This window comes from Neolamprologus multifasciatus, chromosome 15 (genome assembly GCF_963576455.1).
Source record: "Neolamprologus multifasciatus chromosome 15, fNeoMul1.2, whole genome shotgun sequence".
NCBI lineage: Eukaryota > Metazoa > Chordata > Actinopteri > Cichliformes > Cichlidae > Neolamprologus > Neolamprologus multifasciatus.
In genome coordinates this window covers 18,131,425-18,148,513 of record NC_140453.1, presented here as the reverse complement: position 1 = coordinate 18,148,513, position 17,089 = coordinate 18,131,425, and the positions used below count along the sequence as shown (strand labels likewise).

The following is a 17,089-nucleotide window of genomic DNA, read 5'->3' as shown; positions in this document are numbered from 1 at the left end:
CATATATATTGTTGAAAGCCTACAAGAAAAGTAATTTAAATATTTATATATATCTTTACAAATGTTCATGAGCGAGTCAGAGAGCTCGTGTCGGCTAAACTTGCGATCTGGGGAGTGTACAAAGATAGACATGCACAGGGAAGAGTAATGCTGGCAACTGCAAAGTCACCTTTTACAAAATGGCTGAGTTGGATCCTTCTCTCTCACTTTCACTCTCTTTATCACATTCACACTCACACACAGCGCAGTGAAGCCCACCCCGGGCAGTGGCTTCTATCGGTGTCACATCCAGAAACACTCTCTTTGTCTTTCATCCGCATGGTAAACATACAGGCTATTATGGCACTGATTGTACGGTGTAAAAATGAAAAAAAAAAAAGTCTGCTTGGCATTTTTCAAGTGCTCATACAGGTGAAGGGGGTGTGGCTGTGTGTGTGTGTGGTGTTAAAGACTGTCTGTATGTGTGCATCAGGGTTTGGGTCAAAGCTGCATTCAGTTTTCTGTTGTTGAGGATGTCTGGGAGATTCAATTATTTTATTTCAGTCAGATGGAAATTGCACAAAAAGCAAAACTGTAACTCATGTGTTTGATATCTCTTATTGTTTAAATAAAAACACATTAAATGATTCTTCAGAGGGAAAAAAAAACAGCTCCAGGTTTTGTACTTTTGCAGAGTATCCACACCTGAATTAACTGGATTTAGATTACATCCCCACAAACCCTGAGTGTGAGTGTGTGTGTGTAAAATATGTATCCCCCCCCCCAACCTGTCCTGGGAAACTGTGTTGTTTACCTCCTGTTTTGAGAATTAATAAATAAAGAAATAAAGTACTAGATGAGTCACAGCCATCTCCATGGCAAGGCTCCTCTTTGTCACGACACGCACACACGCACGCACGCTCATTTACACTGGATGTGTTGCTTTTGCTCACACATCAGGATGTCTTGCTTGGGACAGTTCAGTTAGTGTTACATTTCAACATAAGATAAATAAATAACAATAAATAGGAATTGTCCCAAAGAAGATACAGCAATGCATGGGAAATAACAGATCCCCTTTCAGAGTGCACACGTTCACACACACACTCACGCACGCACACTTCTAAATGCAGCGCTCCAAGGCACGGGGACCGGGTGGGTGGGGGCTACTCAGTCTTTTCTGTTTTCCCGTCTTTGCTCTGGGGCTCGGCTGTTTTCCGGAGCTGCGTCTTTTCCGAGCTGTTGTTGATCTGTTGGTCGCCGGCTCCGCTCGTTTTCCCACTTGAGGTTTTGTCCAGGTAGTTGAGCATCTCGCTCAGCACTGTCTGGAAGGTGCTGAGAGCTGCGCAGACCGCCGGCGTGCCAAACCCGTGAGTGATCAGACTGCATGGGAAGAGAGGGAAATGATTATTAGAGCGATGACAAACCAAAGAAGTGAAGGTTAAACGAATCAGTGGAGCTGTTGGGGAGTTTGTATGACACTAACAGCTGAAGTGACTCAGATTTTCTCACACCTGCGGTGAAACCTTCCTCCTGCATTATGGAGCTTCAAATCCTCTGAATGAAGTTTCTTTAGTCTGTCAGAAAAGCCTCTCTGCGATGCTCTGCGATGATCTGTTTCCACAGCAGTTTACTGGGAAACACAGAGTTTCTGCTCCTGTTTTAGCAAAGGCCTGAACGCTGTCCAGCTTAAACTATGAAATACAAATTAGAGCTTTGCCGATTAGGAAATTTCACATAAGACTGTTGTTGTTGTTCTTGTCTAAGGTGATTCTAATCTTGGCTGTTGAACTGCTGGTGATGTCTTAATCAAATTCACTTTAGGCTTTTATCACTTTTGAAAGAGACTCTTCTACAAAAAAAATGTTTGAAAAAAAAACCCATTAGTGGCGTTAGACACACTGGCTAAAAGTCATATCATATCCCCATATCTGTATTTGATATTTGTAGTGTAGTGATAGTCCTAGCCAACAGTGTTTTTGTAGTTTATTTGAGATAAACTCTCTTTTCAAAGTCAGTCATCAGAATCTGAACATTCGTGACATCACAAATTTAAAAGCGCTACAAAATTGCAGGATTGTGATAAAAGGTAAAATGTGCATTGAAATGCTTTTTAAGAATCAGTTTTTAAGTCTGATTTCATCTGTCCTGTCAGATCATCATGCCGGTTTGTCCAGAGCTAAATAGCGGCTCGTCCTTGAGCTCAGAGCCTTAAGTTGGCAGAAGGATGTTGTTGTTCAATCTGTCACTTTATTTCTACCACTGAGCTCACATCCTGGTTCTCTGCCCAGCAGTCTACAGTACAGCTCCCTTCAGAGGTCTGATAAGATGTTGTATATTCTGCAAATGATGACGCCATAGATGTGACATTTCTGCTAACAAGGCGTTGTTTCCTCCTCCTCTGTCAATTGTGCCAAATATCAAACTGCACAGCTGCATCCTTCTAAAATGGCAGAGAGGTCAGTGGGAAAACACAGAGCGAGGCTCTGCAAGAAAACTGTCTTCGCTCAGTAGATTTAGTGCCGAGAGTGACTCAAGATTGGCAACATCCTTAAGAAAAAAAAAGGAAACGCTCCGTTATTTTCTTATGCGTGTCACACGTGTTACCTGAAGTGTGTGAGGTGTCTCTGGATGTCCAGGTCCAAGATTGGTGTTGGTCTGGATGAGCCCAGAGGAGAGCGATCTTGGCTCAATAAGTCCTGGAACTCCTTACAGATTTGCCTGACGGACAGAAGGAGGGACTGAGGGTTTACCATCTGTCTCCAACAAAACCATCACAATCTCAGAGGGTTTTTTTCCCTCCCTTTTCTGCACCCACCCTCATCATTTTGGATCCATCCACATGCAGATTTAAGTTACTTCCACTGGTTCATTGTTTTTCCTAACATGATACCAAAGATTCTGCACCACGCAGCATTTTCTGGTCTTGTCTTTTTGCATTTCAGTTAGCATTATAACAACTCTTGGGCTGATTTCATTGGAAGAAAATCAACTTATCTGGAAAAGAGTGGGAGTTTTATTTCCCCTTCAGCATATTCAGAATACAGTTTTATACTGTAAGAAGGAACTACAAATAAAGCTCTTACAATTATATAAATATAAGCGCTAACCCCTTAAATGTGGTAACACAATATTTTCCACATACAGTAGGTGTTCCATGCAGGAAACTGCTGTAAGGTGAAGGAGTTTACAACAGTTTGAGCACGAAGTCACACCAAAACTTACCTACTGTTATTATATTTGCTTGTTAATCATTTTTCTGAAAGATTTTCTTAAATCAAAGGATTGTAATGGCTGGTAATGGCTGTAAATAGGAATATAAGTGTTTAAGTAAAATTTAAGGACACATCATTAAGAAGAATATCTCTCCCTGACATTTGACAGGGAGAGATCTGTCCATGCCTTAAAGAACAGACAAACATTAACTGAAACCTGATCACTCAGAAACATTCACATTTCCAGAATTTCAAAATAAAACCTATTCTGTGTGACCACGCAGTAGCAAAAGTTTTTTGTTTCTTGCCATCTTCTTTTAGTGTGTGTCTGTACGTTGCATGTGTTTCACTCACTTTGTAGCCAGGACCATCTTCTTGCGCGCGCTGGTCTCTTTCGGCTCACTGTGCTGCCTCGCCAAATGTTCACCCACTGCCTTACTGGGAAACTCTGTCTCACAGGTGTAGCCAAAGTCCCTCGCCAGGTGGAGCGCCTCACCTGAAAGAAAACAAAAGAGGGAAAAAAGACTGATGAGACAACAATTAAACTGTATTATGAAATTAATGTGGTGCAATATAAATTGAAAATGACAAAAAAGAAAAATGTGCAGGAAAGTTGCTTACCTTCCACCAGGGAGGTGAGCAGCGTTACATTGGCGGCTTTCCTCCGTCCTGCTGGTAGGTTGAGCCCTAAACGGTCTAATTTCTCACGAAGACACCGGCCTCCATTCTTAGACTTTGCTCTGGAAACATATAGTAAAGAACTATGCATCACATATCCTACAAAGTCAAGCAACTGAATTATACAAGACCCCAAAAGACTGAATATATGGAGCACGGCAGCAGGAGAAGAAGAAGGCACAAAGCTTCCTCAGTCTTTTATGTTATTTTTTTAAAGCATATGTGCTTCCTTCCTCTGCCATAAAACTTTAAACCTGCAGTTCCACTCGAGACAACTTTCTGCACATTTCTGTTGTTCTTTGTGAAGTGATTATTATTAAATGACAAAACATGATTAAACACATTCCAGATACTCATCTGTTAGAGATTTGCAGTTTATATTCTTCACACGAGGATCAACAGTAGCTATTTGCACGTTTATCTTATTTTATTTTACTTTGTTGATTCCTCATCTTGTAGGACCAGCCATATTCTCTGTGCTTGCTCGTTCCTCTTTCCCCCTTCCCGTTCTCTCCACCTCATCAATAATACAGCGCTGGCAACTCTTGCTTTCCTCTGGTTCCTCTGATCCTGGCATGCTTTGGCCTGGTCTCGCCTCCCTCTGGCTCCCTGGGCATGGCGGCGCGTGCAGCCCCGGCCCTCATTCGCCTACAATAGTCTTTTGTGGGCGCTGCTATATATCCTCTGTTTCATCTGAGGGCTACAAAGATTCAGCCAGCGCTCTCCAATGCTCACCAGCCAGATTTACACTTAAAAAAAATAAATATTTTTTCACTTTCAAAGTCCCCATCCATCACACTCACCTCCTTTCTCCAATATCATTACATGTTGCTAGAATTTAACAGTGTGTGGATGCACCAAAAGAGACATTAGGATTTTTCAGATGTTTTTACACCACAAGTATGTCAAAATGTTTGGGGTTTTTTTTTTAGAAATTGCTCTAATCTGCCACATGAAGCCGTTAACAACCCTGCTACTGATTAAACACATTTGAAATTTGGGTTTCTCGCTCTCCGGAGATGATACTGATTAACCTGTAAAGTGATACTTCAGAACTAGATATCAGAATCTGATTAATGCCTGAAACTCATCAAGGCACTGGCGGTCACAGTGGATTTAGGATTTATTTGTGAGAGGATATTTTAGGCTTAGACTCTTAATGAGTTTGAAGTTCTTTAGAGCTGTAAGCAGCTCTGTCATAGCAGCATATAGATCCATAATGTTGCAGTAAGATGAGACAGAAACTTCAGCCGCACTAAGCGAACTCTCAAAACAGTTGATAAGTCTGATTTGTCTTCAAACTGATACATCAATATACTGTCTTTAATCAGTGTAGTTATATTTAGAGACGCTGTGATGAAGCTTAGGCATATTGTCAGACTAATATCCTGTATGTGCATCATACTGACCTACGCAGTATGCCGCCCAGTAAGGAAGCATTGAGGCACTCTGGCGGGGACAGTCTTCTTTTCACCTCAGCAATGGTGACTTTATACTTTGAGGTGGAACTGAGCAGCGACAGCCGACCCGGTACTGAGCAGAACAAATCTGTAGGATTCACCACACATGTTCCCCCTGCACACAGAGACAGGAAGCTTGTTACAACAAGGTGCAAGAAAAAGCAGCATCACTGTAAAAGTTTGAAAGGACTAGTTTGCCATTCATAGTTTGCTATTCAGTGTTGTAAGAAGGTTGTACAAAATGTTCTAATGAAGGCAACAGCTTTGTATAATACACATTCAATGCTTTATTCTGTCAAAACAGAAAAAATAAGCAAAATGCCCCCCCCCCCCCAAAAAAAAAAAAAACTGATCCAAGATCTGAATGCTACACCAATGTCTTTCACTGAACTGCTAGATTTTATAGTCGTGTTAATAGTACATTACTGCTTAATAAAGTATCAATACAAGATTTGCTCTTTAAGTTCTGCAACAAAGATGTTAGTTTTTACAGTAATAATGCATCAAGTCATATTTCATCAAAAAGCAACAAGATACTTAAAAAAATGCATTTACTAAAAACGAAGTTGGACCTTGGAAAAAAAAAATCTTGTTTCAGAAAACATATGAACATTTTGGTGACAGAAAAGAGTGCACAAAAGTATAAACCAGCAAGCATTCGCTGAGTATTTGGATCAGCGTTGCTCAAATGACAGATTGAAATGTCTGCTTAGTTGGAAATCATGCAAATGTGTGTTTTTCTGTGGAAAAGTTTCACTGGATAAAGCTTTCGCTGAATGCTACCTCAGGGAGAACTGCACAGAATATTTTGCACCTTTGTTCATAGAGGGTGGCTTCAGCTGTGTACACACTTTGCATGAGGTCTCCTTGGTTCTGATTTCAAAGAATCCCACATTTCAAGATGTGATACAAAGAATAAAAACCAACTGGGTGAACTGTGCACACATCAAACAGGAACTCTATTGTCCAATTATTGGTTAATAATAACAGTTTGCATCAGGGTGAATGATTTGGAAGGTCTTTCATATGATGATAAAACCATTTTGTTTGAGACAGTTTTTTTTTCATGTCAGACATTAAATACATTACAGATTAAGCCTATTTTTTCCATACAGTTTTAAAAAAATTATTCCCATAAATTAGCTGAATTTGCTTAGTCGTTATATTAAGAAGGTGTATCATCCAAGAAAATTGTCCATCTTCTACAGCTTCCCTATATGTTTAAATGTAAATGCAATATATGTGTAAATATTATTAAATCAAAAATGAATCCCTATAATAATCGAGCATCTTTATTCTCCACAATCAATATGTGTCTTTCAGCCCTCCTCACTAGTTAAATATTAAATGCTTTTATTACTGTGTACATATATTTATATGCCTGCTTCAGCCCAATGGTTCTCTCTATGTAACAATAATATGGTGTTTCTGTAAGAGGGGGGAAACAAAACCTTCTTTAAATCATCCACCACCAGCTACCATGTTGATTTCATTGTGTACTTGAGGCTCCTGAAAGTGTGAATAAATGATTTTGGTTGTGTAGTGAAGGCCCTTTCACATTATTAAATTGCGTCTGAATCAGTGTTACCGGATCCTCCTGGAATTTATCGACTGTTCTGAGTGGGCCTATCGTTATTAAACTTTCACTTGAAATAAAGTCCCAAGCAGCCGAAACGCAAGGTTTCTGTCTGATGTACTGTAGGCTATATTCTATTATTCATCTGCCTCATTATCAAATCTAACAGCAGGGTGTGTCGCGTTGTTATTAAGGCGTGCTGGATATGATGAAATGGAGAAAAAAGGATGCCATTTAGGCCGAAGAGAACAATGCTGCAGGCGAAGATTGGCTGCACACGCCAATCTCTCTCTCTCTCTTTTTTTTAGGGCACAATTTGGCCACCAACTAAGCCTCATATATGACCAGCTGTAACCCATATTTCTGCTTTCAGAATCTATTATTCACAATCTGCTGAAATGTGCTAGATTCGCATCATTTTCTGGCCACAGGAAGGGTTGAGGTTAGACATGCAGCCTCAAAAACATGTCATCCGGTCTGAGCACCATGGACAGCGGCTCGCACCTTTCATTCCAGCACCTGGACAGCGACTCATGCCCACAGCACAACTGTAACATCATAATGGTGTGGAAACAAAAGCCTGTTGTACTCCAGCGGGCACCACTTTGTACAAGACTGTATGGGACCTGTGTTTCACTCAGGCTGTCAAAAAATGGACTGTTGCAGGTCGAGGGAATCGATTGATACTTTTGGTTAAGCCTGAGCCCCGGTGTGTGCGTGCGCGTGTGTTTATATGCGCGTGCGCGCGTGCGCGCGGTCCGGCTTGCCCGTGTCTCTATAAGTGACACAAACCGGGCAAACCTGTCTGTCAGACTCACGCGCTCTGACAGGGGCGCGCGTCTCGTAAAGCCGCGGGTTCACATCATATTAATTCCCCTAAAAATGTTTTGATTCAAAGTAGTTTGTATTTTATGTTGCCAAGGGCAATCGAAAAGAGCTATTGCCGGTAGTGCAGTCAGTGGAGCGCGCGGGCCCAGAGGCGATAACGGTATTTAAGCAACGGAGAGTAGCCTCGGGCTGCGGCGCGAGCGGCGGGCGGGATCACACGCGGAATCAAGCGCCTTTTACGAGTTTGCCACGAAAATTAAAGAAAAAGAGACAAGGGCCAAATGCCATTCTCCTCATATTTTAACAACAATGTTTATAGCTCCCCCCCAAAAAAGCCCGCCAATGTCTTGACAGAAGAGAGGGTTGTGCGTGCACGGGATGTGGTAGCGGGGGCGCGCGTCTGACAGATCGGCTTGATCTGTGAAGCTGCTGTTAGAACTGAACTGGAAAAGGGATAGCAGGGTGATTAAAAACACAGACGACTCCTCCTAAGTAGGATCCGCATTTCTTGAGTGATTTTCTTTTGAAAAAGGTTATGTGAATATTCATGCCGCCAAAGCCGCAGTCAGAAAGAACAACATTAATATGATCTCGGCTGAATCCGGGGCCCCGCTCGGCATTAGCATATCAAAGCGTCCGCCCGAGGCAAGAGAAGCTATCGATACGGGAGCGGGAGGTAAAGCAAAGATTATTGGTTGTGATGGTTGCAGCGGCTGAGCTCAGGGCCAAATACGGCGCACCATTAACCGAAAGTGATAGCGAAGGGATTCCCGCGTCAATCCGAGAGAAAAGCCCCAACACCTAGGCAGAGCTGATGAAAAATTAAACCCGAGACACAGCCTTTCCTCTCAGTGTGGAAAATTGCACACAGTCCCCCCTGAAAAAAAATTAAAGAAAAATAAAATTAAAAGAATTATTTTCATGGAGCAAAAGATCCACAGCGTGTTTAAACCCACTCGTGAGGAAATTGGCTGGCCTGCTTTGGGTGGATGCAGACCGGGGAACACATCCACAGCTTCCCCTTGGAAAAGCTAACCTTAGCCGCCACATCTTTGGTTGCTGTGCCAGATTAAACACACAGGCGCTAACACATAAAAACAGCAGCTGCATTACAGACACACAAACCTGACTGCTCTTCTTTGTATCCCACAAAAACATTTACTTGTAAATTAAAAAAAAAAAAAAAAAAAAGTCCACAAATGCAGCTGCGAAATTATTAAATACTCGGTTACTTTCTGGCCATTTCAAAATTATTTTTAAATTACTATAAACGTACACATTTGTAAACATTAAGAGGATACAGAATTGTGTTGTTAAATTAAACCCAAATCTTACTCATTTGTAACAATATTTCTCTATTGTAATAATATTGATTATTTAAATCTGCTTTCATATAGACTGCGCCATTTTTCTTTTAAAAAAAATCGACACTGAATTTATGATAACTCAGCCATGAATATTAAATTAATAGCATATAATATTATTATTACATGAAAACAAACGCAAGCCGTCAGTCTTATAAAATATTACCCACACGTCTGACTTCAAAATAAAAGCTTCTGGCGTAACTTTAGTGTGAGAGGGCATGTGTCAAATGCGCGTTTAAGTACAAGGCCTATAAGTAACTGTATCAGTACACTAGAAATATAAGTCATCACATTAATTCGTGGCATTTTAATCATGTCGGCAACACTCAAAGCCAAGGTTTGGTATGACTGGTGTTTTAAAAAACGTGGGTGTTGAGTGACATGCTGGAAGTGGGGAGCACTGCCTCTGCGCCTGTACAGCGCTGCTGTTTAATAAATAGGTGACAAATCGGGGCCGTTCCTGCTGCAGCGTGTTGACAGCAGACAAGAGAGGAGTGTTCCGCCTGTTTGTCTGTCTGCTCGCTGTCTTGTCGTGTCGAGCCCGTGAGTGTTCACGGCCTCTGGTACAGCAGCAGCAGCAACAATAACAACAACCGCAGCAGAAAATAAACGGGGACCTTACCTCTCCGGATGACGCCCCCTTGGCCGTTCAGCACGAGCCCACACTGCGCTTCCACGGAGCCCTGCGGAGACACGCACTCATTAGGACGAGCGGGGAGGTGAAATCACTTTAACCAGATTCTTTTTGTACACCGCTGGAGCTTCCCAGCTGCCAGGCTTCAGATGCAGCAACAATTAGTGCGATTTGTTTCTTTTTTCTCTGTATGCGGTGAAGTCATTCTTTAGGACATCCAAGGCGTGAATCCCCATTTTCCCCTTCTTTTTACTTGCAACCACACACTAAAAGCCAAACTCATGCAGTCACAGGAGTATATCAGAATAAATAAAACTGTGACAACAAACACTGGGCATATGTTGCTCGGTTTTATGTATATTCAAGATCCATATACAATGCAAACAAAGAATACAAATCTAAGTGAAATGTCAGGTTTGAAAGTAACACCATAAAGCTTCCCTGTGCCCGTGCAGACATAGATCAGTGCCTCAATCCTATAATGCATAAAAATGATGCATTCTTGTAGTTTTAAATGACTCGCCCCTTTTAAATAAATTTTGAAGGCTTCCAGGTGTCTTTAATTCTTCCATATTAGGGCCCTGCAGATTTATCCTCTGACCTCTTTGGAATGCCGCGACCCACAGGTTGAAAACCACCACATCTATACAATTAAAACTCATTCAAAGCACCGCAAAGTTCACAGCAGAAAGAGCTTGGGAGGGGAAAAAAGCACCTTACTGAGTCCAAACACTGGCCCCTGTTGCACGCCCTTTGAGCAGTTTTCTAGTGTTGGAAGCCTTTTTGTTAGAAAGTGTACACCACTTAGCAGGCTTTGAGTAAAATTGAGGGCACAGCGAAATAAAGCATGCAGCTCACGGCTCACCCAGAAACGAGCTTAATTTGAAAGGCTTCAGGCTATAACCGAGGACAGCACAACTCACGCAGACTCAAAAATGAGCAAAAGGTGTGCAGAATTTACTGCAGCCACCACCAACCTGTTGGGGCATCAGTGTCTGTGTACACATAAGCAACCAGGCTTCAACATATATGTAGGCCTACGTGCACGAAAACCTGTTACCTCCGCCATTTTTTAAGATGCAGATCAGACTCGCGTGCTATCAACAATGTCATCAAGAAAGGAGAACACGCGCTTTTTTATTCAGAAAATGCTTAATCCCCCCCTGCGTGAGCCTCTAGGCCTGGCCCACGCAGAAGCCCCCGATTAAAATTAACTGAGAAAGGGAGCTTGTTGTTGCTCCTTCTTAACCAGCTCCTGCTCTGTTTCTTTTCTTCTATTCCGAAGCTAAAGTGATTATAAAATCAATATACAAAACGCAGAGGTCTTGCATGAATTAGCTTAGTGACGGTAGAAAGGTGTGGCAGCTGCTTTTGTTGAGCATGAAAATCTCTTTAACCCGCTCAAAGATGCGACCGGGCTGCACGAGACCATAGGCGCATCTGTTCCGTCCATACATCCGCCTCGTGTAAGCTCAGGTTCACGAGCCGTTTCTTTCTTAGCGTAAAAAAAATGGTCAAACCTGTTAAGCCTTTAAAAAAAATCTCGAAATAAATCTAATATTTGCATTAACGAGCGTGCATAAAATGAAATAAAATAAATAAAATAAAATATGAAAAATGTTACGCAAAAATATGTTGCAATTATCAGTAAATTAAAATGTATTTAATTATATGTAGAAGTCTTTATTTAAAAATATTTTTTTTAAAAAACAGGTTGTACTATAAATGTATATCTATAAGCTCCTCAATGTATTTGAAGACTTAGAATAATCCCTGGGTTATATTGCCACACCCCATATTATTTATTAACAAATATACATTTATACATCTATAAATATATTAAAAATATATAACATAATATATTTTTATTCCTTAAAATTACATGCTTTATAAATATTGTAGCACTAAAAAAAGCACAACGTTGCGTTCACTGTATGCCTAAATATACCTCGTAATGAAAATGCGTCGATAAAAGCTCGAGTAGAGGTGGTAAATAGTTAACGCGACTGAAATTATGTGCCACTGTGTTAAATTGTGTTTAACTAGAGCCGCGTTTGAAGCAGCTCAGATGTCGCTGCATAAGTAACAAAGTTGATTGACGTTAAGTCGGTAATTGGATAAACTACGGTGCTTTATGGTGCTCGAGCAGGCCATTGTGCCCTGAATCCCGATCCGTTAATCCGCCCTTTACCGGAGAATAGAGCAACCAGCGGCTTTTCTTTGCCTCAACAGACAGCCGGACACACACACACACACACACACTCGACCTCTCTCTCTCTCTTTCTCACACACACACACACACACACACACACACACACACACACACACAAGCTCAAGAACCGTGCGAATCCATTTTCATCTCGACCATTTCTTTACATCGAAAAGAATTATGTAAAATATGGGTCACGTGTGTTTGTGGAAAAATAAAGGGCGGATTTCACAATGGGATTGTATAGACTGCCAGTCAATTAACCTTTAGAAACAGGCTTGCTTTTCAGAGGCATTGTGCCGTGTGGACTTGACATTTACTTAGCCTGTTATAGTCACGTTTGCTTTGGCACCAAAATTATCTCAAGATGATATCCATTATGACTTACAAAAAAAAAAAAAAAAAGAAAGTAGGACAGAGTCGTTGGATGGAGATAACTACAGACCAGTGCAGCTTTGTGAGTGTCATAGATAGCAGACAGATGAGGCAGACAGGCAGACAGACAGACATCTGGCGCTGTCTTTCTGTTCAATATTTTGGGATTGCTGTGCTACAAAAGGGGGGTAAAGTTTTTCAATAGTAGGCCAGTGGGGCAGAGATACTGGGGCACTGGGTCTTGTGACAGCTAAGAGGGGCTGTTGCCCTTCTGTATCCTATTGTCGGCTATCCTATATGGAGCAGACTTAATAAACCGGAGAAGAGAAGCCGAAGGAAGGGGGCACAGTAACGTGTTCGAGCCGTGTGGAGAAGAGAGTGTAGAAAGAGAGGTGTGGAGGCCACCGGTACCTGCAGGTCGTCCGCCGCAGGCGGAGGGAGGCCCAGGCCGGCGGCGGGCAGCAGCCTCTGGTCCGGGTGGTGCATACCGACGCCGTAGGCCTGTGAGCCGTGTGACGTCATCAGCGACAGGTCATGGCGCCGGTAAGCGTCGAGGCAGCCCAGCTCGCGCCGCTGCTGCTCGTCCAGGCACGAGGACTTGAGGGCCGAGCGCGCGTTGTGCAGATTGATGAAGTCGGCGGGCTCTCCGTGGTGGATCTGCTGGTAGTACTGGCCCGAGTGCAGCGAGTTCAGGCCGTAGGCCTCCGGGGCCACGGCCGGGTGGGAATGCTGGAACTCGTAGTGGAAGGACTGGTGGTGGAGGGGCGTGTACTGGTGGTTGGCCGAGAAATAGGGTGAGGCGAACTCCGTCCCCGCCGGTGCCGGGTAGGTGAGCGGGGAGGAAGAGGAGTAGGCGACCGAGGAGTTGGCCACGGACTCTAGACAGCCGAGCTGCATGAGCCGGTAGCTGTTTGATCCGTCGTGACGTATCTACAAGATAATAAAGAGACGGGGAAATATATGAGCCGTGTCATTTAGCATCAGCCGGTGTCTCCTCTCTCTGCCTCCCAAACACACTCAAAAACACAACTCACACACTCAAAGCGCTTTCCCCCCCCACTTTAAACCACCTGAAGGAGATGTCATTTCCACACGCCCGGGAGGGGAACGAACGCGCGGCAACAGGAGCCATCGGTATTTTTTTCTTCCTCCCTTTGGCATGCCTGTCACTCTCCTCGCAGCGTTTTAAAAGGCGTGCTGTTATATATTATTATTATTACCGAGCTGCTGGCAAATTTACTGTCCCAGCTCTCTCGCTCATTGTGGATAGGAGGTAAGCAGAGTGAGACACAGCGGAGTGTTCCGCCCTAAAATGTCCTAATCACACCGTTACCGGCTCACACACACGAGCCCCCTTTGCTTCCACACACTAGTAATAAAAAAAGCCTCGTTTTTACCGGGAGCTGCACCGATTCATTTCTCCTTCCATGCATACTTTTATCTCTTTAATATCCTTGCGATAAATTATATTCCACTTAGAGACTCCCTGCGAGCAGACGCTATCTCGAAATGCTTCTCTAACTCCCTTCAAACCAAACAGTACTTATTCCACCACACACCTGCTGTAATTTCACAAATTAAAATCTGTAAAGTAAATAAATGAGCCTTACCTCTGCGTCGTGGACAAGTCCGGGGAAGGTCGCTGACATTGTGCTTTCTCCAAAGTAACCCGTATTTTTTTCCTCTCCTTTCTGGCCGGATCGGATAATAATAAAAATGCCTTAAAATCCCCAAAAAGCGAGAGAAATGGAAAAGTCCCCCCTCGCGTGCTCTCGGTAACGGTAGAAAGCTGGCGGAACGCGAGCGTCTCCCCTCTGCACGGACGGGGCTGGCTCACGGATTTTGTACTTGCAGGGTATTTCTCGGCTGATGTCGTAGGTCCCTTGGTAATATAGAAGTTTTGAAAATTAAGCATCAGCACTGAGGAATGGGAGGACAATAGACGGAGCGGAGCATCCCAGGAGACACGGAATAAATATTGTATCTTCGCCTTAATAAGGAACCAAGTGCTTCTTTCAACATTTTCTACGCTTTTTGTGGACATTTTCCTTTTTGACCCGTTTGTGTTTTCACGAGGTCTTCTGCTCGGTTTCGTCGAGTTATTATTATTATTTTTAATATATATATTTTTTTATCCACATCGGCTAAGTCATTTTACAAACAAAAATGTGTGGATTTTTCAACAGAAATGTAAGTTTGCTTTGACATATTTTAAAGCTAATTTTGATTTAAGAACGGAATGGACGTAGAAAAAAATATATGAGATTTTCTTCTGTTCTTGCAGCAAACGTGTAATGAATTTAGCGAGCTTTAACAGGGGGGGTTAATTATGAAACGGCAGGTTTTCGGCGCTTTCTGCATGCATCAAATGTTTTTAGATGAATTACCATCGTTTGCTGCTCTCATGCTGTTTTTATGGCACAATTTAAATGCGGGTTTCAGTGCAAATTTATTTCATGCACACAGAGAGAAATAAGCTCTCACAGACTTTATGAATGTATACACCAATTTAAAATATTTTCCACTATTGCTAATTATCGCTTTAGTTATTTACTTTCACGTGCTTAAGGACTGGATTAAATCGAAGGAGGAGGTCTAGTTATTATTATTATGATTATCATTATTTACATTTATTCATTTTTTTGTTTTGTTTTTGCTTTTGCATGAAAAACTGTATTTGAAGGGTCTCATTCCCATTCCATATCTTTTCTTTTCTTTCTTTAGGGGGAGGGGGGGTCTGCTTTGTGATAACAAACCAACGTTTTTCTTATCTGATATTAGCACTGTATAAATGTTAGGTGTGTGCATGTACATTATTATTATTATTATTATTATTATTATTATTATTATTATTATTATTATTATTATTATTATTATTATTATTATGTGTTTTTCGGTCAGTCGGTCAGCCTCGTGAGCCCTCTCTCTCTCTCCCCCCCCCCCCCCTCTCTCTCTTTCTGCCTTTCTCCTCGTGCTGTAACTCACCTGAGCAGGCGCCCTCGGGGTGGTCCTGCCCAGCTGCACGGAGCCGTGATGGTGTTGTAAAGTAAGATGGCAGAAGATGTTTTTTTTTGTTTTTTTTGAAACAATTATATGAAAAGCTTATTGGGGGGCGGGGGGGGGGGGTCGACGCTGTAATCAGGTGAAAGCTCTTCTTTGCCTTCTCTAATTTTAAAGCAGGTTGCACCTTTTATAGGATAACAAAGCATAAAACAGTAACAGGTGTACAGAGCCGCATGAATCAAAATCCAAGCTATAATGACTTTAAATATACAGAAAGACGCAATCTATAGCTGTCTTGCCCTTAGGCCAACCGGGAAGTAATAGACGTATAAGACTTTAAAAAAAAGGAGAGAAAGAGAGAGGGAGAGAGAGCAGAAGCCAAAGCTTGTGGCCACTGCCTGAAGAGGAGCAAAGAAGGAAATAAAGGAGAGAGGAGGGGAAAACTAAAGAAGGAGAGGAGAATTATTCTGTCTGTCAGATTTCCTGCCATTCAAAACAAACCAGCCAACACACAGGAAGAGGGGGGCTGCAACCCACAGCAGACATAAGCCCTAATCAGTCTTGTTTTGGATGGGGTTTTTTTTTTCTACTCAGCTGTAACTGTAACCAAAGCGACTCCCTGATATTATTAAAGTGCAGACAGTGACCGTGCAGACGCTGGGACGCCGAGATTGACTCTGCAGTTTAATTAAGCAACTATTTTCCCTCCCATCTGTTACTACATGCGTCTCCTTCTCTGTCGTAATCGGTAACAACAGCAGCAGCAACAACAACAACACCAATAATAATAATAATAATAATAATAATTATCATTATTATTATTATTATTATTATTATTATTATTATTATTATTATTATTATTATAATAATAATAATATTATTATTATTATTTTACATTAGTTCTTACAGATTTTTCTTCAAATTGTGTATTTTCTCATATTGAAAATAGTCATCATATATGGTCACATGGCTAAAAAAAGAGGAAAGAAAAGTAAGAAAGGAAAACCTACACACTGACAGAAAAACTAAAATATTCTACAAGAGCTTCCCTTTTTCCTTGATCAAGACTATTTAGCTTATACTCTTGTAGTCAAGTCTGAAAAAGTCCTCATAAGAAACACAAACGGCCCGGGCGGAGACACGGGCGGTGCAGGGGCTGCCTTAAATAGCTCCTTTAAAAAGTTCTCAAGGCCTTTTATATTTTAATTAACCGATAGCGATTGTTTTGCCTCGAGGCTCGACGTGAAACCTCTGCACGACGAGATCGGTGAAGGCCGGTTGTCGCACGCCAGGTATTAAAAAACGAAAGAGACGGAGAGAGAAAGGGGTGGGGGGGCCGAGGGTGGGAGAGGAGGAGGAGGGGGAGGAGGGTGATGAATGGGAAGGCCACCGGGCAAAAAGAGATGGAGGGAGCAAGAGAGAGCCGTGGTGTCAATTAAAGTACCTTAAACGATGCTAAATTTGATCATATGATCAGGATTTTCTGACGTTATCTTGTTACGGCCAGAACACAGCAACAAAAACTGACCCGAATTCAGTGACAAAAGGCCCCCACGAGGGTACACACTTTTGATTTCTTTCTTTTTTTTTTTTTTTTTTAAAGAAAGTGTGGAGGGGCAAGCTTGATCAAACTATGGGAAGCAAATCGTGCTGACACATAGACCTTTAATAGAATGGCAACTTAGCCTGTTTCCTCTTACATCGTTAGAAAAACTTGGATGACAAGACATAAATTTACCTGAAGGTGTAGGTCTGTGAATTTCAG

At 42.1% G+C, this 17,089-nt stretch overlaps 1 protein-coding gene across 1 annotated transcript; it reads right to left on the bottom strand.

The window, feature by feature from the left end:
* Window positions 1-355: 355 nt before the first annotated feature.
* On the bottom strand, window positions 356-15,224 carry tfap2d (transcription factor AP-2 delta (activating enhancer binding protein 2 delta)). The gene is made up of 8 exons (XM_085133173.1): window positions 13,932-15,224; window positions 12,733-13,251; window positions 9,726-9,786; window positions 5,282-5,447; window positions 3,816-3,934; window positions 3,549-3,690; window positions 2,587-2,700; window positions 356-1,362 (listed from the first exon to the last, which is right to left on the bottom strand). Exons 1-8 carry the CDS (start codon window positions 13,968-13,970, stop codon window positions 1,146-1,148), a joined length of 1,377 nt encoding a protein of 458 aa, XP_084989299.1. The 5' UTR covers window positions 13,971-15,224; the 3' UTR covers window positions 356-1,145.
* Between the last annotated feature and the right edge of the window lie 1,865 nt (window positions 15,225-17,089).

Coding starts and splice junctions, on each gene's coding strand:
- tfap2d (XM_085133173.1), bottom strand. CDS start 13,970: ATGTCAGCGACCTTCCCCGGACTTGTCCACGACGCAGAG. Junction 9,787..12,732: donor CTGCGGCGGACGACCTGCAG/GTACCGGTGGCC, acceptor GTGTCTCCGCAG/GGCTCCGTGGAAGCGCAGTG. Junction 5,448..9,725: donor AGGGGGCGTCATCCGGAGAG/GTAAGGTCCCCG, acceptor CTCTGTGTGCAG/GGGGAACATGTGTGGTGAAT.